The 27,425-nt window shown below is 35.0% G+C and overlaps 1 protein-coding gene across 1 annotated transcript in view; it reads left to right on the forward strand.

The window, feature by feature from the left end:
• Positions 1 to 27,425, forward strand: part of GPC6 (glypican 6) — a 1,286,685-nt gene that overhangs the window by 640,173 nt on the left and 619,087 nt on the right. Inside the window, exon 3 of the mRNA XM_020965804.2 lies at positions 8,513 to 8,904. Coding sequence (XP_020821463.1) covers positions 8,513 to 8,904 — 392 coding nt within the window. The remainder of the gene's footprint in view (positions 1 to 8,512; positions 8,905 to 27,425) is intronic.

The following is a 27,425-nucleotide window of genomic DNA, read 5'->3' on the forward strand; positions in this document are numbered from 1 at the left end:
AGCAAAACTGAGTATAATCCTTCAGGGGAAAAATGGTCATTCAGTGAAATAGAGGACTTTCAAGCATTTTTGATGAAAAGACCAGAGCTGAATAGAAAATTTGACTTTCAAATACAGGACTCAAGTGGAACATGAAGAGGTAAACAGGAAAGAGAAATCATAAGAGACTTATTAAGATTGAACTGTTTACATTCCTGCATGGAAAGATGATATTTATAACTCATGAGACCTTTGTCAGTATTAGGGTAGTTGAAGGAAAAAATTATATGTATGGATAGATAGATAGATAGATAGATAGATAGATAGATAGATAGATAGATAGATAGATAGAGGGCACAGGGTGAGTTGAAGATTAAGGGGTCATATCTGGAGAATAAAATTAAGGGATGAGAGAGGATTATACTCAGAGAAGAAGAAAGGGAGAGGTAGAATGGGGTAAATTATCTCACAAAAAAAAAACAGAAAAGAAAAGTCTCTTACAGTGGAGGGGAAACTGGGGAAGGTGAGAGGGAATGAGTGAATCTTATTCTCATAGGATTTGGCTTAAGGAGGGAATAACATACACATTCAATTGGGTATGGAAATCTGTCTTACCCTACAGGAAAATAGGGGGAGAAGGGGACAAGAGAGCAGGGGGATGATAGAGAGGAGGGCAGATTGGGAAAGGGGTAATCAGAAGCAAATACTTCTGAGGAGGGACAGGGTCAAAAGAAAGAATAGAATAAATGGGAGGGCAGGATAGGATTAAGGGAAATAGAGTTAGTTTTTCACAACATGTCTACTATGGAAGTGTTTTGCATAACTGCACATGTATAACCTATACTGAGTTGCTTGCCTTTTCAATGAGGTGGGTGGGGAGGGAGGAAGAGAGAAAATTTGAAACCTAAAGTTTTAAAAACATGTGTTTAAAAAAAATGTTTTCACATGCTACTGGGAAATAAGAAATACAGGAGATGGGGTATAGAAGTCTATCCTGCCCTACAGGAAAATAGAAGGGGAAGGGGATAAGAGAAGGGGGGAGAGATAGAAGAGAGGACCAACTAGGGGAAGGGATATTCAGAATGCATGCCATCTTGGGGTAGGGGTAGGGGTGAGATGGGGTGAAAATTTGGAACTGAAAAACTTGTGGAAGTGAATGTTGAAAAGTAAAAATAAATAAATTTATATTAAAAAAAAAAGGAAAAAAGATGCTTGTTTGAAAATTAATGTCTTTCTTAATGGATGGGTAGGGAAAAGAATCCTGTAGGTAAGCCAATTTTTTAAAAATCATAGACTTTTGACTGTAGTAAACAGGCACTATATATAGCAACAAAAACTTAATGATGGAGTATTGTCAATAAATAAATACAAGATCATCTTGCCTGCATAGCATTTTTAAAAAATCTTTTGTTCTCTAGTCAAGTTTTTGAATGTTTATTTCCTAAAATATTATTGAAGCAATTTGAATAAATAAATATTGATTTAAAATAACAAAGCCATATCCCAATGAGTGTTAACAATATTATTTATATCAATGCCCACTGGTTCATAGAGTGGCACCTATTTCCAAGGACAGTAGCTCAGTTTCAATAACTCCCAAGCTAAAACAATGAAAATTGCAATGTATAATCTTTCATGACAGTTATTATGTCACTTTGGAATTACAGACTTTCATTAACTTCCAGGTTGAATTGAATTATATGAATCCGCAATGCCCATTAAAATATACTAAGAAAAACTGGTATTTGGCAGACAATGTAGCAACAAAACATACACATCTATTTTTGCATCCAGAACTGGTCTGCCTGTCAGTAATTAGAACACCTGCTTAACAGGGCGTCTTTTCTATTCCTGAATAAGTTTTCTCATGCAGAAAATATTTTTTTTTGTAATTTAGACCTCATTATTTGTAAAAGCACCAATTATGCACCCCACTTGAATACTTAAGTAGTATTTGTAATATGAGCTGATTAAATCAATATAATCTATTAAATTACGAAGGAAAAAATATGGAGACTCCAGAGTAGTCTTTTTCTCCCCTTAGTCTTCTCTAAATGATTATTGTTATTTTTGCTGTGACCTTTGAGTTTTAAGTGAAACCGTTACCAGTGCTGGAGTCCTTTGAGTGAGACTAGATCTCCCAGCTTTATTTTTTCTTTAAGCTAAATTAACTTTTGGGGACAAATGGCTAAAATCATATTCAAAGCTAACTATATATCTATATCTATATCTATGTAAATTACATAATCTAAATATATGGCTGATCTTTAAAGTATTTTATTTGATCCTACTTTAAATTAAGAATAATCAGAACCTGGATGACATCACTTCTCCACCAGGAAGTAAACATTTATTAACTTTCTATTATGTGCCAGGCACTGTGCTAAGCTCTGGGAATACAGGAGAGGCAAAAAACAGTTCCTGCTCTCAAGGAGCTCAGCATCTAATGGGGAAGGAAACATGCACACAACTATGTACAAACCGGATATAGACTGGGAGAAATTAGGGATAAGCACCAGAAGGAAGGCACTAATGTTACCAGGGATTAGAAAAGGCTTTTCATAAGAGGTGGAATTTTATCTTGGACTTGAAAGAAGCTAAGCAAGGCAAGCAGAATGATGAGGCAGAATAGAATTCAGGTCATGGAGAACTGTCATTGAAAATGCTCAAGTTGAGAGGATTGATTTTTTGACATGAGCAGAAACAGGATCAGGGTTACTGGATCACAGAGTACATATAGGGGTGTGTGTGTGTGTGTGTGTGTGTGTGTGTGCGCGCACATATGAAGAGAGAGAGAGAGAGAGAGAGAGAAGAGAGAGACTGAAAAGGTAAGAAGTGGCCAGGTTTTGAAGGATTTTGAACACCCTACATATTATTCTAGCTCTATCTAAAGATTTTCAGATCATATGGCACGATTATGCATGCCATTCTTTTATATTTTTTTCAGTTTTCTGTCACTTTTTCCCTTACCTTGCCAAAATCACTTAATCCAAGGCATACATTGCTGCCACTATTCCATATACATACATACATATGTGTGTGTGTGTGTGTGTGTGTGTGTGTGTGTGTGTGTGTGTGTGTAAAGGATGAGTTGAAAGCTTAGAACGTGATCTGGGGGCCTGGGTTGGAAGGAGCATTGTCAGGGAGTCTTTTAAGACAAAACAATTTTCTAAGGGAACAGAGAAGCACTGTCAGTTTTATCAGTGATCTCATATTATATTAAATGATCCATCTTTGTCAAGGTATGCATCATGATGAATCATTGAGACAGATGCCATGTTAGAATTCTTGGTGACCATGAATGAAGGTCTCTTCATATTGGATGGGAAATGCAAATGTTCCTCAGGCTTGCTTGCCTGGTCTTTTACATGGGCATAGATTTTGTAATCACATATAGCGAACAATTATTTAGTCACTAAATGAAGGATCTTATCATGACAGTAGGGCAGTATGTCATTCATTACTATAAAAGATGGTTTGGTGGTGAAAGCATTGACTTTGAAATCAGGAGAGAGACTCTAGTTCAAAATCATAACTGATAATTACTATCTTTTAGATGTTGGGCAAATCATTTAAACATTCTAAACTAAAATTTCCTCATCTCCCCAAATAGGAATAATAATGCCTATTTATCTCATGGGGATACTAAGGATCAAATAAGACCAGATATATAGAAGTTGTATTCCTGTTAGCAAATCAGAGCTAACAATAAAATTAGAAACACAGAACATTTAAGAAAGAAATTAATGCTAAGACAACTGTAAGTTTTCATCACCCACCTTCCTGGCAAGTAGTGTCATTCTACTTTCCCCCATCCCCAAAGAAACCCTAGCTCTCCAGCAACTCCAAAAACCAACACTTCAATAAGGAAAGACTTGACTGAGTGTCTCTGTAGCTGAAATAAAAGGTGTTTGTGTGTGTGTGTGTGTGTGTGTGTGAAGTTATCATATACATCCCTTCTTAGGTGTCTCAACCTTGCCACAGCTAATATGTCCACTCTCCTATCTCATTTATAAGGAATAAAGTAGCCTCCCTGGCCCACTACATCACCAGCCTATTTAGTGTACAGATGTAAACCTAAAAGCACTTGTAAACCTGAAAGCACTTTATGTGTGTCAGCTATTTTGATGACATGCCTAGCACAGAGTAAGTACTTAATAAATATTTGCTCCAAAAATAAATAAATTAAATAAAATAAAAAGGGGCAGCTAGATGGCGCAGTGGATAGAGTCAGGAGGACCTGAGTTCAAATGTGGCCTCAGACACTTGACACTTACTAGCTGTGTGACCCTGGGCAAGTCACTTAACCCCAATTGCCTCACAAAACAAAATAAAATAAATGTGTTAAATTGAATGAGAAGAGACCATATGTTATCCACTAGCATATTTAGGTTGGACATTATAGGCTTGTAATACCCTGTCAGGCATGAAAAATCCTTGTAGTAGACAGGTAGAGTTAATGGACAATTACCTTTTTTGTTTTCTTGCATCAAGTTTCACAATCCTCTCTAACTTTTTTAGTAGATTCATTTTTGCATCACTCTTCAGCTACCTAGTAAGACCCCCTGCTTTCTCCTCTAAAACAAAGAAACAAGTGCAAGTTTTAGCATGAACTTCTTGATTTATCATACCCTAGGATTGACTCTTATTAGAAATGGATGTTTCTACCTTCAGGAAGTCAAACTTTATATGCTCATTTCACTTGGGAAGACAGTTGGCATTCTGTACAGTATAGTCATTGCAGTTTCCACTTGGCTAAGCAGACTTCCTGCACAAGTAGTATTGTATGCAACGAGCGGATGGAATTTTGGTGGCATTGCGAAAACTCTTGCTAATGTAAGCCATCCTTGAAGAGAGATGTATTGGTAAGCTACAGCAAGGAACAGGAGACTATGGAAGCTGTTGTTCATTATGAAAGCAATCTGGAGTTCTCCTGCTTCCTACTTTCTTCACCATAGAAATCCCCTGTAATTAATAAGGAAACAGGCACTTTGTGGCACTTTGTACAAGGAAAGACTTTCCTATGGTTCTGTGCTGAATGCAGTCCCAGAGACCCTTTGAAGGACTCCTTTTCTTTTTCTCCTCCTCTAACTCACTTTAGGAACCTGTTTATCCTTGTCGTTTAGTAAAGTTCCTTGGTTAGAGCCTTTCTTTCTTTCATATCCTTAGACTATATCCTGAAGAGGAATTCCCAAATCATCAGACATCCTCACAATGCTATAGCAGTTTTATGTACAAGATTTTCTTTCACTTAAGGCATTCTGCCCTGGGCAAACAGGTGTTTGCCTCCAGAACTTCCCACTCCATGAATAAAATCCTCCCAAATGTTAAAAAGACCTAACCAGGGTCTCTTGTTCACCTAAGGAGGCAAAGTGGTGTCCAAAGCAAACACTTTTAATGAATGCTTTGTGACTGGAGAAAAAAGGAGTCAAGTAGCATTTCTTTCAGCCAAACATTCTCTGCAGATGAGTTTTTTTTTTCTCTGTTGACTGAAGGCTTAATCCAATTTGAGCTTTGCCCTCTGAAACTGGGAATGGAAGGACAATTTGGATTTTTTTCCCACTTAACTAGTTTACAACTCAACACTATTGTTTACATTTAAAACTTTGTCAACAATACAGATTTTGTTATTTTCTTCTAAATCTTTATCTTGGTATGCTTAAAGACTAAGATAATCTTCCCAATTCCAAAAGAAGCCAGGCTTCAAGAAGTAAGTGAGCGTGCTGAAAGTCAAATAAATGCACCAGAGTTTATAGAACATTACTTTTTTCCCTTTTCTGCCATAGAACCTTGAATTCCTTGCCTTATGCCTGAACAAAGATCAATGCTTTTTAAGGTTGCAGCATTTGTCATAATTGGCTGATACATTAGTGTCTTCCAACACCAAATATTGGCTTTAACTGTAAGATCACTAAACCATATAATGACTTTGTACAGAGAATAATAGTTTGACATTCGAAGATCAGCGAAGCTAATAGCAAACTTTTCTATTTGATACAAGGTTACACAAAGGATTAAACATCCAAGGAAACTCTTAGGCTTGTGATTTAAAGGGATACCAAAAGAGATCCTGAATTAAGGAACATAAAATAGAAAAACTCTAGTGCATTAGAAAGAGCATGGGTTCTGGAGTCCAGAGACCCAAGTTCTATTCTTAATTCTATTGCCCATATAACTAGGATAAGTCATTTTACCTCCATGTGTTGTAGATTCCTTATCTTTAAAAGAGCAAGTTAGGCTCCATGGTCTGTTCTGTCTTTGATTCTAGTATATCATCTTTTTTACAATATATTTGTTTTTATTCCATTAAATAATTCCCAATTATTAGTCTCTTCTTAATGGGGGTTTGTGGAATGCTTGAGTTTTGAAAAGACAAAACCAGATTCATCAGGGTTATCAGAAGTGAGATTCCTTTTTGCTTTTACTGAGGCACAAAGATGTATGAATCCAATCTCTGGGAGAGACATCATTCATTCATTCAAACAACATTAATTAAGCATTCCTATGTGCAAGACACCAAAGGAAATAAAATGGAGGAATACTGCTTTGAACTTGAGACAGAAAATGAAACTCCCTTTCCAAGAGAGGCATTTCTTCACCCATCTGTGGGGTTTAGTGGATAAGGGATAATCACTGTTTTTTTCCCCTCATTTTTTGTTTAGCCCTTTAAAAATCTAGACCACATTATTGATTACTGACTATTCATTGCTGAAGGCAGTACTCTGTATTCAATAAATTAAGCTTTAATTCCTAAGCCTAACAAAATAATTGACCTCAAAAAGAAGATAAATGAACAGCCTGTCCCAGGCTCATGATTAGAATCTAGTTTCTAGTCTCATTATATTAGTATTTTTCATTTGGATGATTTCTACTTTCTTTGCAGTGTCTTCCAATATCCTTAGAGCCCTCTCCTTTACTAAGTATTGACATTGAGGCTCAAGTATTTTTGTTCATGCTTTTGAAATTTGGAGATTTGTGTTTAGTACTTTTTAATTAGAGCTAGTCTGTCATTTAATTTCTGCTATATAATTATAACTGCTTTATGAGATTCTTTATAATCTCAAAGATTTCCTTGGTTTTTAATCATCATAATAATAGGCACAATCATCAATGCTACTACTAATGTGATAATAATTATTATAATATATTACTACTTACTAAATATGGACATTAGGGTGTCTCTTAAAATATTATATTGGCAATTCAAGTCTCATGTCAACTTACTATTAATGATTCAGTGGCAATATTTGAAACAAGTTTTCTTACAGTAAAGTAACAATATGATCATTTGGCAGATATTTTTGTTTAAGTTTTTAATTTTAGAAACAGAAAACCTAAATTTCAATCTTTACCCTATCACCTATTAGCTTTGTGACCTTGGGTAAGAAATTTAACCTCTCCAAAAGTAGTTTCCTCATCTAGAGGTAATAAAATAATAATAACAGCAATAAAAAAAAAGCCTACCCTACCTTCCTCACAGAGTTGTTGGGAGGAACAAATGAGATTTAAAAGTATTCTGTACATAGTATTCCGGGTCACTTTCAAGCCCTTTGAAAAGTTAAGCTAAAGTACCTGGCTAGCCTTATCAAGTTATTTATTAAGATAATTATTTTTCTTATATTAGTAGATTAATGTTTGATGCATTTTATTTGGGAAATTGTATTATGTATTAGAGCCACTTACAAGATCATGGGATCATAAATGCTGCCCTGGAAGGACTTCTGAAGCCAACTAATCCAAACCTCCTTTCATAGATGAGGAAACTGAGTCCTAAGGAGGTTGAGTGACTTACCCAGGATCATAATGGTAATAAGCATCTGATGCAGTGTTCTGTACTTAAATAATGAAAAAAAGCACTTTTTCTTAATAACACCAGCATATATTTAATATTACAAACTGCTAATGTTTAGTTGATAAGACAGAAGATAGAATGCTGAGCTGGTGCCAAGAAGACATGAGTTTAAAACTTATATACTTCCTAGCTGTTTGATACTGAGCAAATCAATGAACCTCTTTCAGCCTCAGTTTCCTCATGTGTAAATGGGCATAATAATAACATCTACCTCATATAGTAGAATCAAATGAGAATATTAATATATATATGTATATATACATGTATATACACATATACATATTATATATGTATATGTATATACATATATATGTATATGTATATGTATATGTATATGTATATATATATATGTATAAAATGCTTTGCAAACCTTAAGGTTAAGGTTAAATAGTTGTTAGCTAGCAGCAACTGTCTCAGTAATAGTACAGATAATAGAATATTTCTAAAGAAAAATATTACTTCTGCTTTAACAGCTAATTATCTTCAATTTATATTTTATGTTTATTTTTATTATTAATAATGTATTAACAATATGACCACTGGCTAAAAAAAAATCTCCAGATTAAACTTAAAGCAAGTATTTTCATCTTATTTTGCTTTTATTAGGCATAGTCAGATCTCTGGGGGTTTCTGAATCTAACTGATTTTGCTTCTATTTTCTTGTGTTTTTTTTTTCCTTAGAATTTTTTCGAGAGCTCCTAGAGAATGCAGAAAAATCACTAAATGATATGTTTGTCCGGACATATGGAATGCTATATATGCAGAATTCTGAAGTATTCCAGGATCTCTTCGCAGAGTTAAAACGATACTATACTGGAGGTAATGTGAACCTAGAGGAGATGCTGAATGACTTTTGGGCTCGGCTGCTAGAGAGAATGTTCCAACTCATAAACCCTCAGTATCACTTCAGTGAGGACTACCTGGAATGTGTTAGCAAATATACAGACCAGCTGAAACCCTTTGGAGATGTACCCAGGAAACTGAAGATTCAAGTGACAAGGGCCTTCATTGCTGCTCGGACTTTTGTTCAGGGACTGACTGTAGGCAGAGAAGTTGCAAACAGAGTTTCCAAGGTAATGGAAAAGAAGTAGCTTTCTTTCTTTCTGTCTTTGGATTTTCTTTATTATTCATATATACAATAGATATACAGAACCTTAAAGTGTTTGTTTTTTGATATGAGGAATTATCTTCATTGTGTCTCAATCTTGGAGAAATTAGTTGAGTTTTTAAGGTGAAGTCCATGTATTCTTCCTATGGGGAAAGCCGTTGGATTTAGAGTGATTCTGTGTTGTTTAAAATATAGTGTCAATGTTTATCAGCCGTGTAGCTTACAAGCATTAGTCACAAGTGGTGCAATAACAGATGCTAACAATTGTAATCGTTTGGCATTACTGATGAGCGATTTAAAGATGGCAGATACTGGTGACCCTATTCATTCACAATTCTCTAGGAAGTCAGAAGGTGACACTTGTCATCAGGATTGCAAGTTGTAACAAATTGGGGCTGTTTTTAGGAGCATGCAATACCTGGCACTTTTTCATCTTCATCACTCTTGTCCAAATAGCCCTGGTTCCTTAATGGTGAAAGGAAGGACCTACCTGTGTGGACATCTATAGAACTGGTACAGGGAGAACCTAAGGAATAAAAAGTATAGATTTTGGCATGGTAGTGGTACTGTGATTCATTATCTTTGTCACCCAAGTGCATTGTATTGGATCAGTGAGAAAAGTAAGTCAAGAATGCACTTTTATGTTTATCTTTAAGGTTTGTTTTTAAGCTTTCCTAGATTTCTTATTCTCAAACACTGTGGGATTCTTGTCTGAGAGAATGTCTGCCTTTGTTTAAGTTCTGTCTTGACATTTATCTGCAGTTATGAGATAGTCCTTCCCATGTATGAGGTTGGACCAACAAATAAACTGAAAGATGTTTGCATTAGCAGCCAAAGGAAAAGCAGTAGATGAAAGAATCTGTAACCATAGCACCAGAAAAAGGTCATATTTGAACAAAGGTGATTGCCAAACACTAAATTTTGTGGGTTTTCAAATTTTGTTTTTATTTTTGTAATCTTAGGACTGTGCACAGAAGGGCAATTCAACAAGGTTTTTTTTTTATGTGCACCGATAACCAGAATGCTTTCAACTTTAACCTGTTCATAACATCCTAGATCGGAAAATTTTACTTCCTTATTTGAATTCATTAACTCTTCAAAAATGGGCCATGTGTGCCCTCCTCTTTATTGTTCTTTAAAAACTCGATAAATAAAACAAGTTTGTTGGACTTTAGTTGTTATTATAATGGTGGTTAGAGTAGTGATTTGTTTTTGTTTTTTCATATTGACCCAATTTTTGTTTTTAAACTAAAATAAAGTGCTTAAGTAACTGGAAGGGTTATTTGTGAGAGGGCTTTTAAAGCACATAAATATGAGGGATTCAATCACATAAAGGGGATATTACCACTTTCCCCAAAATATTCTTGCATTGAAAAACAACAATGCTGTAGTCCCCAGGGGGATTATAGAGTTAGACATAATCCATTTCCAATAGGCTTAAATTCCCCAAAGAGGAAAAACAAAAAAGCCAGGTAGGAAAGCAGTGAGAAACATGACCACATAAGTAAAAAAGAACAGGCAGTAAATTTAAGGGGAAAAAAATCATTTTGAAAAGCAATGCTCTGTTCCATGGTGGGATTGGGGAGTAGCAAAATTTCATGGCTACATTCATGAGGTCATTGCACATAATCCTTAAGACAATCACTGACTAAAAATGAGCTATCGAGAAGGAACTTCAGAATCTGAACATATATTATAAGAAGCAAAAATATCAATATCAAACATTTGGTAAGAAGAAAAAATCATTTATATATGTATATTACATGTATACCTATTTATACGTATATATGCATATTTCAGATTCCAAAGGTCATGTACTCTGTGTGTGTCTTTACATATATAATCATTGTGTGTGCGTATGTGTGTTTCTATATATACATAAAACTTCCTAGAGGTTTATGTTGATTTCTGCTCGGAGGTAAATAATGTTGCAGTGTCTTAATGCATTGTTCTCTGGAGAGGCTACACTGAGTTAAGGAGCCAATGTGCCAGGAAATGCCCAGAAAAAAAATTAAGACTTTATTACCCTAGTGCTTTTCTGCTTTCCCATTCTTGCTCATAGTTACCCGGGGGGCATCACTAATGTTGACTAGGGACATAGATATTCCTTCTTTAGTTCTGCCTAGCTTGTAGTTCTACCTAATAGGTAGGACAGGAGTAAAGACAGTTCATATCCAAGTTCATTTCCTAAATTCATACATATGTGTGTATGTGTGTGAGTGTATATACACACACACACATATATATGTACATATATATATACACACACATACATATATATATGTATGTGTATAGATAGATATAGAGATAGATAAATAGATAGATAGGACCAAAGACCCTAAAAACCAGCAGAGGCAGTAGGCCCCAGACATTCAATAGGTGTTCTATGTCAAACTACAGATGACACTTTTCTAGTCTGATTTTTAAGTTACATAATCAACAGCAGTCATGGCACAATGATTCTCCTAACCTCAAATATGCTGCCCATCTTCAAGTTACTCATTTGTACTCTTCCCTCTTTTAGTAAGTTCCCTTTGTAGCCAATATGGATTTGAAATGTGACTGGCTGGGATCTGGGGGTTAGTTTGTGGCCATGAAACAAGGTTGGCTCCAAAAGAGATTGATGGCCTTCCTACCCTCCAACTTTGGCCTCATTAAACTCATCATGTACCAGCCAATTAAAATATTGACATAGAAGACACTGATTTTTAATATTCAGCCAGCTCAGTTAAAAAGAGAGGATGAATGATTTTTCAAATAATTTAGAAGTCAGCAAATTTAAATGGTTCACTGATGAGCCAGCCTCACCTAATGCCTAACAGATGGTACCTCCCTGACTAGGCAAGAGATGTATCCAACTCTAATCTATAGAATTTCAGCACCCAGGCCAATTTTGTTTTTCTCAAAAGCAAAATATTCCAGAGGAATGAGAGAAAGTACATGAAGTTTAAGTTGCATTCCCAAATGAAAATTTTTTCTGTATTCTCACTGATGGTGATTTAAGCTCCAGTAAAGTTTCTTCATAGAGAAGAAGAGATTTCCAGGTTGTTTAGAAAGTCCAACAACTTTAATTGAAGTGATATGTGTTGAATTTGTATAGTAGTGGTATAGCACTGACTGCAGAAAGAAATTGTTTGAATTATCACTTCAAAGTTGCTGGAAAATTCAGAGACCTATATGCATTTCTAAATGTACTTACCATATTATTCCCCCTGCTGAAATTAGAACTTTTATTTTTTATTATTTTTACCATTTTTTGATCAATCCCCAAATTTTAGCATTAAAAACTCACATATGAATAAGGTCAAAATAATTAATTAATAGTATACAATACAAATGACAAATCCAATACTTCTAGTAGGGAAAGAAAATTGATCAAATGACTTGCAGACCCCCTACCCTTTACCCACACAAAGTACTGTGGGGTTTTTTTTATGACAATTTATAAATGGTAGCTGTTTTATATTCTTGTTTTGTATGTTGTTCCCCTGTTATGGTTCCCTGGTTCACCCTATCATCATGGGCCATTGGGAATAATTTATCAATGGTAACACATACTTCTCCCAACTTTTTCTGTTTTTAGTGAAAGCAGTATAGCCTATTTCTTAAAACTATGGACTTGGAATTATAAACACAAAGTCATGGAAACTTTATAGGTTATCTAGTCCAAAATCCTTATTTTTACATATGAGGAAATTGGTAAACTTCAGTTTACCAATCCAGGTCCTCTGAAGCCAAACCCAGCTTTTGGTAACATACCAAGTTGGAAAGACCTGTACTCAAATCCCACTTTATATATTTGCTAGCTAAGTGACTCTGGACAAATCACTAAAGCTCTCTGAGCCCATTTCCTCATTTACTAAATGAGAATAAGTAGTAGTACCTACTATTGTTGTGAGGAGCAGATAAAATAGTGTGTAAAAAGAGTTTAATCAGTCTTAAAGTACTATTATTGATGGTATAATAGCACACAAAGAGGATGCCTTTAAAAAGAGTGTCCGTTTTTCACTATAACTAGAAGATACCCAGGTGAGTGACACCTATCCAAGTCTACTATACAGAATGGAGTTTCTGTATAAAGAGCTCTTTAAGATAGTTCTCTGGCTCTTCCATCTGAGGAAATAGGCCTGACTTAGTAACACGTACCTCAAAAGCAATATAAGCACAAAAAACGTGTCATACGTGTTATTGACAGATTTTGGCTGGTGTTGTAATGGAATAAATTCTCTATCAAAGATTATTAACCTTTTATGGCATGAACTCTTCTCAGAATAACATGTTTACATAAATTAAATTCATAGGATTACAAAAGAAATTAAAAGTTAGTGAAAATAAAGATTATATGTAATATTAATATATTTATATTTTTTCTCATCTAGGTCCCAGCTTTTGGGGGGCCACCTGAAATTTGTACATGAACACTTTGCAAAGTCCATTGATCCCAGGTTAAGAATCCTTGTTACTAAGGAAATTTCATAAAAATACGTTTTCATGAATCAGATCTGTTATTTCATTGGTATAGATAACTTCCAACACAGAAGCTACATCTGCCACGTAGATCAGCAATTCTTGTAATATCAAAGCATGTTCTCAGACACTAAGAGGTTTAGTAATTCCCCCATAGTCAAATGTCAAGTGTATAGCAGAAGAAGGACCCCTGCCCTTCTGACTCAGAGATTAGATATCTCTGTACCATATGCTGCACTGCCTTCCTCACATTGTAATTATAGGCACAAAAACATTCCAAGGATTTTGAAAAAAATAAATAAGATTTGGCATCATTGGCTGTTCTTGAAAATTTAGAAGATTTTTCTTTTATTGTCCCATCTTCAAAGATATGATGCTGCAAGGACATTCCCTGAGGTAATATCAATACATTGTAGAGGTTTATGAGCCAAGATACACATCAAAAAGAATTTTCATAAAGATTGACAGATATATTGCACGAATAGTGCTGATATACTGAAGTAGGACCTATGTAGGGGATAAGGCATTCCTATTAAGTCCTCTTTTTAGTTAAGAGATGACATGTTGCAGATATTCATTGTAGGGAAAATCCTGGAGAAAAATCTATACCAGGACATGCTATGGATTGTCTCCCCTGCTACCTTCATGATTGTATTCAATAGTTGGTTCTCTCTTAACACCCACATATTTCTTGGCCTTGATGAGGGGAGTTCAAGGCAGATGAGAAGAATGTGCATTCCCAGGTTCTTAGGAAATATTGTTGATCCTATATAGCATCAAAACAAATTTTTTTTTAGTCTTTCTAAACAAGGTAGCAGTGAAAATGGATAATTCAGAGTGTCATTTATAGGATACGTTCAGAGGATTGTAATAATAGAACCCACAGCAATAGATATTAAAGAATAACATCCGTTGACTCTTCTGAGTCCAACATGAATTGAATTGGTGAATTCATAACAGTTCCTTGAAGGAAAATATCCATATACCACTGCTTTATATAATTCTAGGAACTCAAAATGGGACAATGGATTTTATATATATATATATATATATATATATATATATATATATATATATATATACACACACACACACACACACACATACATACATATATATGTATGTATATATATGTACATATAAAATAGAATTTCTCATTCTTTCTACTATATATGGATGATCATATAGAGGTATGAAGAAACAGAGCTCTGGTGTGGCCATCTACAGGATTTCCAAAACCCCTAAGTTATTCATAACATCTCTAATATTTTCACAAGAAAAGTAGTCCTAATCTCATCCTCATTCTTCATACATTCAAAAGAATGTAAGTTCTTCCAGGGAATGGATAATTTGGGTTTTTGTGTTTGCTTTTGTATGGACAGCACCTACCACAGTGACTAAATGAAGTAGATTTAATGAATATTTGTTGAATTCTGAATATCTCCTTTGGAAAATTAACATGGGCCTATCTAGTCCCTACCCATGTTGCATCCCCCAACCCAAAGAGTAACTGCATAGATATTAGAAATGTTTTTAAACTTTTTTTAATCTCTTTGCTTTTTTTTAAAAAAGTACATTATTTTGCTGAAAACACAGAGAAAAGGAATTTTGTGTAAAAAAATAATGTTGCATTTCACTGTGCTTTGTATAAAAATTGACAAAACTTGTAAGTTGTTTTTTAAGGTACTTTTAAATGTTAGACAACAAAGCACTTTGTAAAAAAAACCTCTTTCCCCTTTAGCATTTTGCTGCCCATGATAGAGGCAAGCCCAGGGAGAATTTAAAAGCATGTCCTATAAAGTAATTTATTGAAAGGATGAATCCTATAATACTCTCCTACATATGTAGAGAGAATATCACTACATAAAATATTTATGACACTATTTCCATAAAATATTGGTGACATCTTTTTCAGAATAGCAAAAAAATTTTTTCAAAGATTGTTTTAGCTAGTGTGAGGGATAGAATCTAAATTGAAAACCTTTCAAAGAAAAGCCTGGCCTACAACTTTTTTTAGGTGCTAAGCTGGTAACTTTATTCCAGGCAAGGGTCTCAATAGTGAACAAATTGCTTTACTAAATTGTAGCTATTCTACTTTCTGAGTATCATGGCTCCTGAATACTCCTTTGATCAACTATCTTATCTTTGGGTTAACTAAGATACAACCTACCTTAGTGAAGTAAAAAAATGATATGGATTGTCCAAGACACACAAACACACAGGCACACGCAAATATTTTCCCCTTAAATTATCAGAAAATTTCAAGTGAGAGCGATTATTTGGGCTGTGTTGTCTATTCTCAGTCCCCAAAGGGAGTGGACACATAGATGTCTTCTTGCTTCCAATATACCAGAAGTCTTTTATATATATTTACCCCAAAGAATTGTTTACAAAGGTATCACAGGAAAGATTGCATGAACTGATTAAAATATCTTCTTAAAGCAGTTTCTTGACTTCCTGAAAATCTATTGTCTTTTTTCCTTTGGGCCTACATTGATTTCTTTCTAGGCATGACATATGATAATTTGTATGACTGCCTTACTGAGTATTTAATGCAGCTGTGATGGACGTTGGCCAAGAATGTCATTTTGTCAGTATCCATATGTCATCATTGTCATTATCAAATAGCATTTAGATGTCAGAGTTCATTGCTACGAGATGGAAAAACGGCAATCTGGAATAAAATGCAACTGCTGGAACAAGGTTTAGTTTGTAACATCAAATTATTTATGATAAATGTAAATTTGGAACTAATATATGACAAGTCTAAACTTTGACATTTGCATTTTAAAAAATTCATTTCTTCCAGGAATTCCATTAGTACTTGTAGCACTTTTTTTGTTTATATAGGACATGGAGTTATCATCATCATCTGTACTTGTTTCTTGAGCATCACTAGCTCCATAAAACTTAGCATCAGTGTTTTCTTGTGTATACTCATTTTTTTATCATTTTCAGTTCAGTTGTTTCAGTGGTTTCCAACTCCTCATGACCCCATTTGGGGGTTTCTTGGCAAGGATACTGGAGTGGTTTGCCATTTCCTTCCCCAGCTCATTTTACAGATGAGAAGACTGAGGCAAACAGGGTTAAATGGCTTGCCTAGGGTCACACAGCTAATAAGTGTCTGAGGTGAGATTTTAACTCAGGCCCTCCTAACTTCAGGACCATCACTCTATCCATTGCACCACCTAGTAGTCCTTTTCAGTCATTACATCCTGAATGAGGGCTGTGTCAGGACAGGGCCTGTCCGCTTCAGGAAGGAATGATAAAGACTTCTGTGGTACTGGCTTATATTACCAAAGGTCTGGTTTATGAGAATTGTGTTCTACAACTTCATTTATCTTTCGCCAGTACACTGAGCAAGGCTACTTTAAGTAGTACAGAGATCTGCCTGTGCCAGGCATACTTCTGTCCTCAGGGCAAGCTTCTGACCCTGGTTTGCAGTCCAAGTGACACAGCTGTACATTTGAAGCATCATTGCTAGGCCTTGGTCCCTGCTACCAGCACTGAGTGGCAGGCTGGAGGCTTCCCTGGCTCCCCTATTTTATGAGCTATCCTGTCAAGCCAGGCTTTTCTTTCTGGATCCCTTTCACAGTGCCTACAGGCTTTCAGATATTTCTTTCTGTGGGCTTTGGCTGGCCAAATGCATTAACTGTAGTTTCTCCTTTGATTTAACAATAATTTCTCCATCAGGCACTTTTTTTTTTAATCTTTGCTGAGGTAATTGTGAGAAAGCTAGGCTCTTTTGCTTCCTCTGTCTTGAGGATAAATCTGTATTTTTTTTAAATTCAAACAATCAATCAACAAATGAAAAAGGATTTATTAATCATTTATGTACCAGGCTTTTTGCTGTGCACCTGGGATATAAAGAACCACTCCCTGCCCTCAAGGACTTTATATTCTAAACAGAGAAGAAACATATAAATAGTTATATACATTATACATATATACACATATATGTATATATATCATATATATTATAATATATATGTATATATATTATTATATATATACACACATACACACATATAATAAATACAAGGTAGTTTTGGGACAGAGTGCAATAGCAGTCTTGGGTTATACTAAAGGGATAAGAATATTCACTCTTGGTGTTAGAATAGTTTTGTCTCAGATTGGAACTATGTGATATGATAAACTTCTGGAAATTTTTGTTCTGCCTTATACCCTAAAAACCATCTTCAAATATTCTTAACCTGTATTCTGCAGACTTTTATTTTTAATGTTTTGATAACTGCATTTGAATATAATAGGTTTCCTTTGTTATTTTATACATTTAAAAACATTGTAAGAAAAGGTCCAGAGGCTTCACCAGACTGCCAGTTAGGTTTGCGACACACAAAAAATTTTAAGAATCTCTGATCTAAAAAGTGTGACCAGCATTTCTGAGTCTCTTCAGGAGGACCAGATGAATCAGTGCCTTCAAGTGTTCAACTCAGCTTAAGCTGTATTCCTACAAATAGAGGAGTTAGATTGGATAGCCTGTGGAGTATATAAGGAATAAGGTTATGGAAGCCATCCATGAAGCATGCATGCAGATGCACTGAGCTTCCCCTGTCACATCTGGCAACATAAGTGCTCAGCTGCATATATCTTCCATAGGATTACCTCTGCAGGCCCATGTATGGGCACTCTCCATTGGTTTAGCACCAATCCAACCTCTTCACATTTAGCTTGAGTAATACAGAATTGTAGGCAAGGATTTTGTACTAATGGTACTCCCCCCAAATAATTAGGGAATATAAGAGACTAGGGAAGGTGATTTTCAGTTTCAGCTGTGATTTCCTAAATGATTCTATGGTCTTGTGTAGATATGACCTTGCTGAAGTGTTTTTGGATTTCATACCTTTGGTAAGGGTGTTACTTGTCGAGTAAAAACTACTTTAGATGGAGCATTGACACTCTTAGATATCTTTTAAATCACTTTGGCAGACTGCTCTAATAAATTACTAAAATACAGCTTTATAAATTACAATTCCAGTGCACAAAGTGATGCACTAGAGATGTGCAAAACAAACAAAAAAAAGGTAGGCATTTTTCCCAGTGTGCCTATCATGTTTGGAGAATAGCTTATCTTGCATGGGATGCTGTTCGATAATTTCTATTAATATTTAAGTGAGTACTGTGAAATTGCTACTTTCATGCTACTATGAAAATCATGATTCATTACTGGTTTTCACTTTTCTAATCTGGATTAAGAGTTAACTTGGCAAGAGGCACTGGCTCCCTAGTAGCAGTTATCTTCTGATTACACCCTGATTCTTTGGCGGGCCTTCCCCCAAGTGGATGGTTTAGTAGGAATGGAGAGCTGACTTTAGAACTGCTTTGTAATGCCACTCATTAAATTAATTTAGAAGATGTAAACTGATTTATTTTAAGGCTTAAGGCAATTTTCCTCAAGATGTCCTAGAACTATTAGATTATCACTTGCGTGAGCAAAAGTTTGACTCAATTTTCAGAGCGTATATTTTAATGATGGCATCTCATAGTCTTGACTCTATAGGATCATTTTTCTTTGTAAATTTCCCTGCTGAGTCAAAAATCTATTCAGTAGGTAGTAAGTATAACAAGATGATCCTAACTAAAAGGAAAAGCAAATTATTAAGAGGCAAATCCTAAATGTGGATCTCTAATCTGAGCTGCTTCTCCTGTCTTAAGTTTTTCATCTCCTTTTCTCTACAGGGTATCCACTCTGGGATTCAGCCATCATGAAAACCTTTATATGTCAAATTGACTTTTGTCATCTCCCTTTAGCTTCCCAATATTCAATGGAATGCAATGCAAAGTCTTCATGATCATTATCAAATCTAAATCCTCACCATTATAGCCTTAGACAGTTAGATGATGTAATGATAGATCATTGCACTTGAATTCATGAAGACGTGAGTTCAAGCCATGCCTCAAAACACTTACTAGCTGTTTGACTGTACAAGTCACTTAAACACTCTCAGCCTAAGTTTCTTCAACTCTAAAATAGGAATAATAATAGCTTTTCCTTCAGAAGGTCCTTGTGAGGGTCAATTGAAATAAAGTGCATAAATGGCTTTGCAAAATTTTAAGTGCTATATGAATGTTAGCTTTATTGGCTAGATTTATTATGTAAAATCCTTGAGGGTAAGGTCTATTGAATTTTTGTCTTTGGCTCCTCAGTGGCTAACATAATGGTTGGCAAGCAGTAAACACTTAATCCCTTTTTCATTGATTATCTGCCCCATTGCTAAGGCCTATAACCTTTGCTATCCTCTAGCTCTTAATCCACACATTACCTCCACAGTTCTTATTCAATCCATTATCCTACCCTTGTTCTTTATTTATTTCTGCAGTCTGCTCAAACCATGCCTTCTTTTCCATCCCCTAGCTATCAACATAATCCAAGCCTTCATCATGTCATGTTACATTTTGGCACGATCATGGAAATTCTCCAGCCTTTTCCCCTATAGTCCATCCTCTTTCCTCTGATCCATCCCAACCCAAGCCTCGCTTGGTCATTGTTTGGGCCCTGATGACTCAGAGTGAGTGTAAATTGCAATTCTCTCTGTTTTGACTAGAAACCCTGAGGGTCTTCTCCTGCCAGATTTATTTTTTTGACTAGGTAAAAGAGGCCATTCCTTGCATTATTTCTTACCTAATGTAATCACTGAATGGGCATTACCTCAGTCAAACTGAGACATAGGAAAGACCTTAACTTAAAAAGGCCAAGGTCTCCCAATGCATGTGGGGCTATCTCCAGTTGTCCTGATCTATTGTTTGCCACTGTACTCAGATGGCTCTAGAGGACAGAGTGAGAAGCTAGTGACTTTGCTCAGTCCTCCCTCACTTAAATCCAATTCATTTGCAAATCATGGAATCACCTTCCTGACTTCATGGTCCTCTTTGATAACAAAGCACAATCTACTACTCTTACAATGCTTTTCTTTAAATAATCTCTAACTTACTTCAAGGTCCCTTCCTCTAAAATTCTATAATTTGCTTTTTCTAGGTTTCAGTTATTAGGTTAATTTGTACCACTGAGGGTGTTATGTCAGCCAGGTAGGCCAGTGGGGGAAAATGCTAATAGTTAACATTCATAAAGTGCTTTAAGGTTGGCTGTGTGTGTGTTATCTCATCTAATCCTTACAACAGCCCTGTGAGGTAGGTGCTATTATCCCCATTTTACAGATCAGTAAACTGAAACTAAAAGACATTAAATAGCTTACTCAACCTAACTAACGAAAAATGTCTCAGGCACTACGTGAACACAGATTTCCCTATCTGCAAGCTATCCCCCAACCACTTTGTTCCTGGAAGCAGAAAGACATGAGTTCAAATTATGCTTCAGCCAGTTACTAGTTGTGTGTGTTTCTGAGTTAGTAACTTCATTGTTGACTTCATTCAGCCTCAGTTACTAATCTATAAAGTGGGGATAATAGCAAGTAACTCACTAGGATTTTTGTGGAAATCAAGTAAAGTAATGTGCTTTACAAACCTTAATGGGCTCTAGAGATGCTATTTTAGCATTACTGTCAGGATGACATAATGAAAAAATATGCAAATATGGAATCTGGGTTTGAATCCAGGCTCCATTGCTTATCACCTTGTCCTCACTGTGCCTGAATTTTCCTGGTTTCCCATCTGTATAATGGGGATTAGATGAGTGGATTAGAGGGTCTCTAAGTACTTCTTCCAGCTCTAAATCCTGTCATTGGAGTAGATAAATCAGGCCAAAATACCTATTTGAGGGCATTTTGTAAGGGTTAGAAAAGGCCAAATAAGCTCCAGAGTAATCTCTAGTGTTACCAGTGGTTATCCTTTTGATATTATATTGAACTTTTTAAATGTGTTGAAAGCTTCTTTAGAACTGATTTTAGCTAGAGGTTGCAGAGACAATTGATTATAGCAGAGCTATTCCCTTCAAAATATGCCTTTATTCTGACTCAAGGGCTCATTGCTCTGCCTAATGTATATAGGTCTTGATAACAGTCTTTAATATTACTTGGAAGTCCAGAGAGTTATTCTGAGCACCTGTATTTTTAATGGGTTTCCCTGGGCATGCTAGAATTCAGGCTGTCCATTTGACAGATGCAAATGCCCATGCCCACTGTGTCATATTTTCTTCCCCCAGTCGTAATTTTCATTTTGGCACTTGAGAGGTATTTGGTGTTAATGTGTTTTACTGCCGGAGATTATGGACTTCCTGCTGAAGAAATGGCACTTGTAATGCTTTTGTATTGAAACCCATATTTGATTGGCATCTGTGTCCTGGAAAAACTGGCATGGTACCTTGCTAGGGCATGGTACCATCTAACAGGCAGGAATTTAGGCGGTAAAGTGATCACAAATGAGTGTCAGCTGGGAGCATTCTGAAATGAATTTCTAACTATGGGGAGTCCAGAAGAATAGACTCATGAAAACCTCCATATTCTTTTATGTAATGGTTTCAGTTGTATGCACTTTTTAAATGGGACAGATTTTTGCTAAGTTTGAAGAATGATTTTTTAAATTGTTTAATAGAATTGTGAGAAGAAGCATGGCATTGTGGGTAAAGTACTGGCCTCCCCATCAAGAAGACTAAAGGCCAGGTCCTAGCTCTGACACATGGCTGACTGTGTGTGACCCTGGGTGACCTCTTTTTCCTCCCAGGCAAAACTCTAAGATGATAATTTCCAAGTAAGGTACCAATAGGCATTAGCAGATGGAGTTTCTTCACTGGGAGTGCCCTACTCTGATGACATCATAGGGTCACTCCAAATAGTAACATAATTACATAATTTTGACAATTAAATCCATATTCTGTTTTAGATAACACAATAAATTCATCATGGAGAAAAATATTTGGTTATACTCTATCTGTAAAGTCTTTCATGATATCAATCATAAATACATTTTGGCATGTTAAGGTACATATAAAACATTCTTTAGAGCTTTGGAATTAGTAAATCAGATTCATTTTAATTTTAGGAATAGCACTATTCTGAATTGTGTATGTAATAATTCACATTTCTGAACTATTTTATAATAATAATATATTGATATTATATATAATAATATAAAATAATTACAATTAATAATAAATAAAATACTTTATATTAAAAAAACTTTATAAAATGTCTTCTTAAAAAAAAACAAACAAACCTTAAGACAGATAAATAGATACATGGATAGATACATAGAACTATTTAATTTGTCAGGCAATATACTAATCACTGGGGATTCAGATCCTAGCAAGGAATTTGTATTCTCCTGAGGGAATACAATACCTAAGGAAGGGCTGGAAGTATTTATAATATTATTATATTTCCAATTTGCAGATGAGGAAAAGTGAAACTAAGAAAAATTATTATTTTCCCAGAGGCCCAAGGTTATCAAAATTGATGACTTGAACCCAGGTTTTCTGAGACAGGATCCAAGTCCAGTCCTCTTTTACCTTTGAGGAGTTGGATATTCCTCTACTCTTACACTTGAAAAAAAAGAAAACAAACCTCCTTCTCCCTGCATCTAGGAAGTCTCCTCTTCCCACATCCATGGCGTTGACACATTGCAATGGACATCTCCAACAGGGAAAAGGCAACATTGATGTCATATACCTCTGACCCTTACTAAATGACAGAGATACATGTCCCAGGTCCATCCTTCAGGCTTCCTTGAATTATATATAAGATTGAATACTTGTAACTGAATGCCCCTCATGGATTTGAAGATCATTGAAGGTTCATTCTATCACTGATTTCCACTCCTCATCCAATTGAACTTGACAACAACCCAAGTACCGTACATGTGGTTATGACATGTTACAGGAAAAGGGTCATAGTCTTTTTTAATGATAAATAGATAATAAATCTTATAGCTATGTCAGTGGTATGTGTTCTTTATTTCTTCTGCTTTGAAGATGTCAAAATGTAAACACATTAATATTTTCTTTGAAGTATTAAATTTCAAATATTTCATTGAAAGTAATTTGTCATGGTTTCATTTTTTATAAATTATTCAATAAGTTCCTTCATTACAGTATATCCTTAGCCATCTAGAACTTGGAGAAATTAGTTGGCTTTGACTAGCTGAGTATCTCAGAAAGCTGAAAATTTACACTTTGAAAAATGCTTCTAAATTTTTTTTTTATCATTTTACATATTAAGCTCTCTAAAGTTTAGTCACACTTCCCTGGCTTCTTGAATTGGCAACAACAAACACTTATTAAAATGAGGATATTGAACATAATTTGGAATTTTTCTTGATTATTTGGAGTCATCAATATGAATGTCAATCTGCTCTACTACAGTGATTTTCTCAGGGGCCAGGAGTAAAAATATTTGCCCTTCCATAAATGGTCCCAGATGGCAGTGTATTTTTAGTTCCTATTCCTGACTTTTGTTCCTTCCCCCCCACCATTCCCTGTATGAAGAAAAGAGGTTTGTTTTTCCTATTGTTGTCAGCTGTTAACATCTTCCTGCTCTCACTGTGCCTATAGCAGAACTTCTCTCCCTTCTAATCTATTGCTCCTAATATGCTATAAGCTTAAAAATCCAGACAAATTATAAGAATTGTGTATAAAGAATGACCAAGCTCTCAGTGAGGTCCTGAGGGCTTTCAATGAATAAATTTATTCATTGATTTGAATTTATTTGACTGCTCAGAGCTCTGCTATACTTACTAGTCCTTAGCTATATTTTAGATAAGTATGATGCCAGTTACCTGTTTTCTACATCAATGTATCTTCAACAAGACAAGAGATGGATGCAGAAAAGTCTTCTCTGTGTTCCTATTTTAAAGAAAGTGTCAGTGATATTAGCAAAGCAATGGAATTTGTTTTCTCCCTAATCTTAACCCACCAACTGCAGAGTTTTTTAATCTGGGGTCTATGAGCTTGCACTTAAAAAAGTATGTTTCATAACTATATTTCAATATCACTGGTTTTCTTTGTAATCCTATGCATTTTGCTTTATGTATTTAAAAATATTACTGTAAGTAGGGGGTCCATCATCTTCACCAAACTTCCAGAGGGTTACATGATGCAAAAAAATGTTATAAGCCACTCCTATGAAGAGGCTACATTAGAATAAGAAATAATTTAATTCAGCTCTACCCTCTGATATTTAGTATGAATAAAGAAATATGAGTATTAATCATTTTTGGAAGAGATTTTTTTTCTTTACTCCAGAAAATTTTCAGTATATTTCTAATTTTTTTTGCAATCTATTCAATTTAAAAAACAGTCATTGCCAGTACATACCTGCTCACACTTTAGAACATTCCTTGAATACTAAACGTGATACCAGAGGTATATTGTAGGATTGACTTTAGTCGAGCAATTAGAGATCTAGTAGATGATGGAAGTAATTTCATAGCTGTAACTAGGAGATTTCAAGGCTCAAATACACTCTTAGTTTACTACTTCTAAACTACATATTTCCTACTCTTACTAGCTCAGACCTTTATCACATAAAGTTAACAGGAAAAGCTTTCTTGATCATCAGTCTGCCTACCTGTCCACTTATTGCTGAAAACTATTGAAAGGAAAAGTAATTCCCTCCTTTTTCTCTACAGGCTTTCAATACACATACACATGGCTTTGTTATTGATGGTCCACTAGACAGGCTAAGCTTCAGTTGCTTGCATTTGTATTGTTCTTTTAGTGTTGACTTCAAAATTGAATTTATTCTCTGTTGGGACCACTTAATAGCTATGATCAGGTTCCAGCTTCAATGGATATGTCCCACTTTCCCCTGTTAAACAAGTATCATTCACAAAAGAAAACTGACTTTTTGTACCAATTGAGGTTTGCTTTGGAAATGAAAGGTTATATCATAAGCCTCAGTACTTGATTGAATTTAGGATAAAAAAGCAAGTGTGTGTGCCATTTATAATAATTTAAAGAGATTATCTTAGTAATTTTAAATTTAACAGGAATGATAATACATAGATCTATCAAGAAGCTATAATTAGCCACTATGGAAATTTTGCTTTTAGTATTTGATACCATACATGATTTTATAAATTAATAAAAGATAATAACAACTTATCCAGCATCAAAACCATAGTCCAAATGCAGTTGCTTTAACACAGCAGCTATTTGACTATTATGAATTAACTCTAAAAAGTGTTTCAGTCTTCTGGGACATGGTCCTATGAGGCTATTTGCAGATTTCATTTCTCTTCAACACTTACGTAGATCTTTCCAATATGCAATTTTTTTTCAGAAAATCAGACTGTTATGTAGAAGGTCTTGACTGTTTTGTGGTGTTCAGAACCAATAAATATTGGAAGAGAGGTGGAGCCATTTATCTCCAAATGGTTTGCCATTCTCCAGTGCTCTGTTTGAGTGCATGATTCACTGAGCAAAGCTTGCAAAATCAGTCTTTAGTCAAATTCCTTTGATTACTATGGTTTATATTCAAAATGAACTGCTGTGTTAGGTCATGTTACAGTACTCCATCGCCACTTTGAAATTCTGCAATTAAGATGGAATTAAATGTTATGGATTTTAAAATATGTTATTTTAAATACATGTGCACCTTTTTTCTTTTTTTAATCTTCCTTTCTAAATTCCTTAATTTGTCACTCCCATTGTGAGCAACACAATTAACACAAAATTACCTCCTACAAAATGCTTATAGTTCATAGAAATGAATGCCCATGCATAAATATATACATAAATAAACACAGAAATATAAAAATGAGTTTCCAGGTAATCCCCAAGAAAGAAAAGCATACAAATGCTCTTATCTGACAGAACGGAAACTATTGTTGTCCATAGATACAAAGTTCAGTATTAATCCTGTATCTTTATCGAAATTCTCAAAACCACTGTAGCTCATTAAGTACAATAACTTGTTCATTTGGGCAGAATGAAATGACTAACTGTTGTTAGATGTCAGAATTGCTTCAACCATTTCCATAAATCACAGTGGGAGTATCATTATCGTATATGATTAATGACACTTCATGTTGTGAATCTCATTACAACCACTAAAGAAAAGAATAACAAGAATCTCTGTTTATGCATACCTTACATGAAATGTTTGCTACATGTCTACCAAATTGTTATAATTTGATTGCTCAATAAGAATGGGTGATTAAGCACAATTCACTGAAATCCACTGAGATCTATCAATGACTTTTCCAAAGATACGCAGAATACTCTGAGTATGTTTTTTCTATAGAAGCTGTGATTAATTTTGAATGGAAAAAATGTGTTTTTCTCTTAATTCTTGCTAATTTGGAACATTTTCAATCCTTGTTTATTGTTCTCAGACATTTTATTCAACAAAGAGAAGAAATGGAAATCAAGTTCGCTCAATAAGTTGTTTGGCTTCTTTGTTTTTTTCTTCTTCTGCATTTGGTATCATCCGAGAGTCAAAGTCATCAGACCTTTTTAGTTCATATAGATCTTCCCCTCAGTATTTGATCGAAGGCTGCCTTAGTCAGGAAAACTTGGGTTCATAGCCTGTCTGTGATACTACTGGCTGTGCAACCTTGAGCAAGTAAGGTAACCTAACAGTGCCTCAAGCAATTCTAAGGTACCATGGATTTGCTGATATATATGGACGGAGGAGGGAGTGTCCATACCAAAAATTGCTTACATAGATAAAAATCATAGGACCATGCTTTCCTCATACAAAAAAATGCAATGTGCCCTTTCTTCTGAATTCCTATTCCTTATTATCATTTAAGAAATATAGTTAAAAGCCTCTTTAACTTGGACTTCAGCAATCTAAAATTTGTAGATCATGCAGAGAAGGTCTGGACTAAGGTTTATATCTTGATACAATGTACTAAAGATGAGTTGCTAGGAAAATTATTCATGTTTAATGGGAATGAAAAAAATATTTAAGGAAATAAGAAGACAAAGAATTTTCATGGACATTTAACACTATTTTGCATACATAAAAGCTGGTAATTACAGACATTGGCCAATTTACTAAAGCAAATCCTCAACTATTTTCATTTGGCAAAATATTTAATCTAATTTCATTCATTGTCTACAAAATGATAGGATTTTTTCTTTTAAGTCATATTTTGAACTAT

The sequence above is a fragment of the Phascolarctos cinereus genome, unplaced genomic scaffold (assembly GCF_003287225.1).
Source record: "Phascolarctos cinereus isolate Bilbo 61053 unplaced genomic scaffold, phaCin_HiC Scaffold_7;HRSCAF=346, whole genome shotgun sequence".
In the NCBI taxonomy this organism is placed as follows: Eukaryota; Metazoa; Chordata; class Mammalia; order Diprotodontia; family Phascolarctidae; genus Phascolarctos; species Phascolarctos cinereus.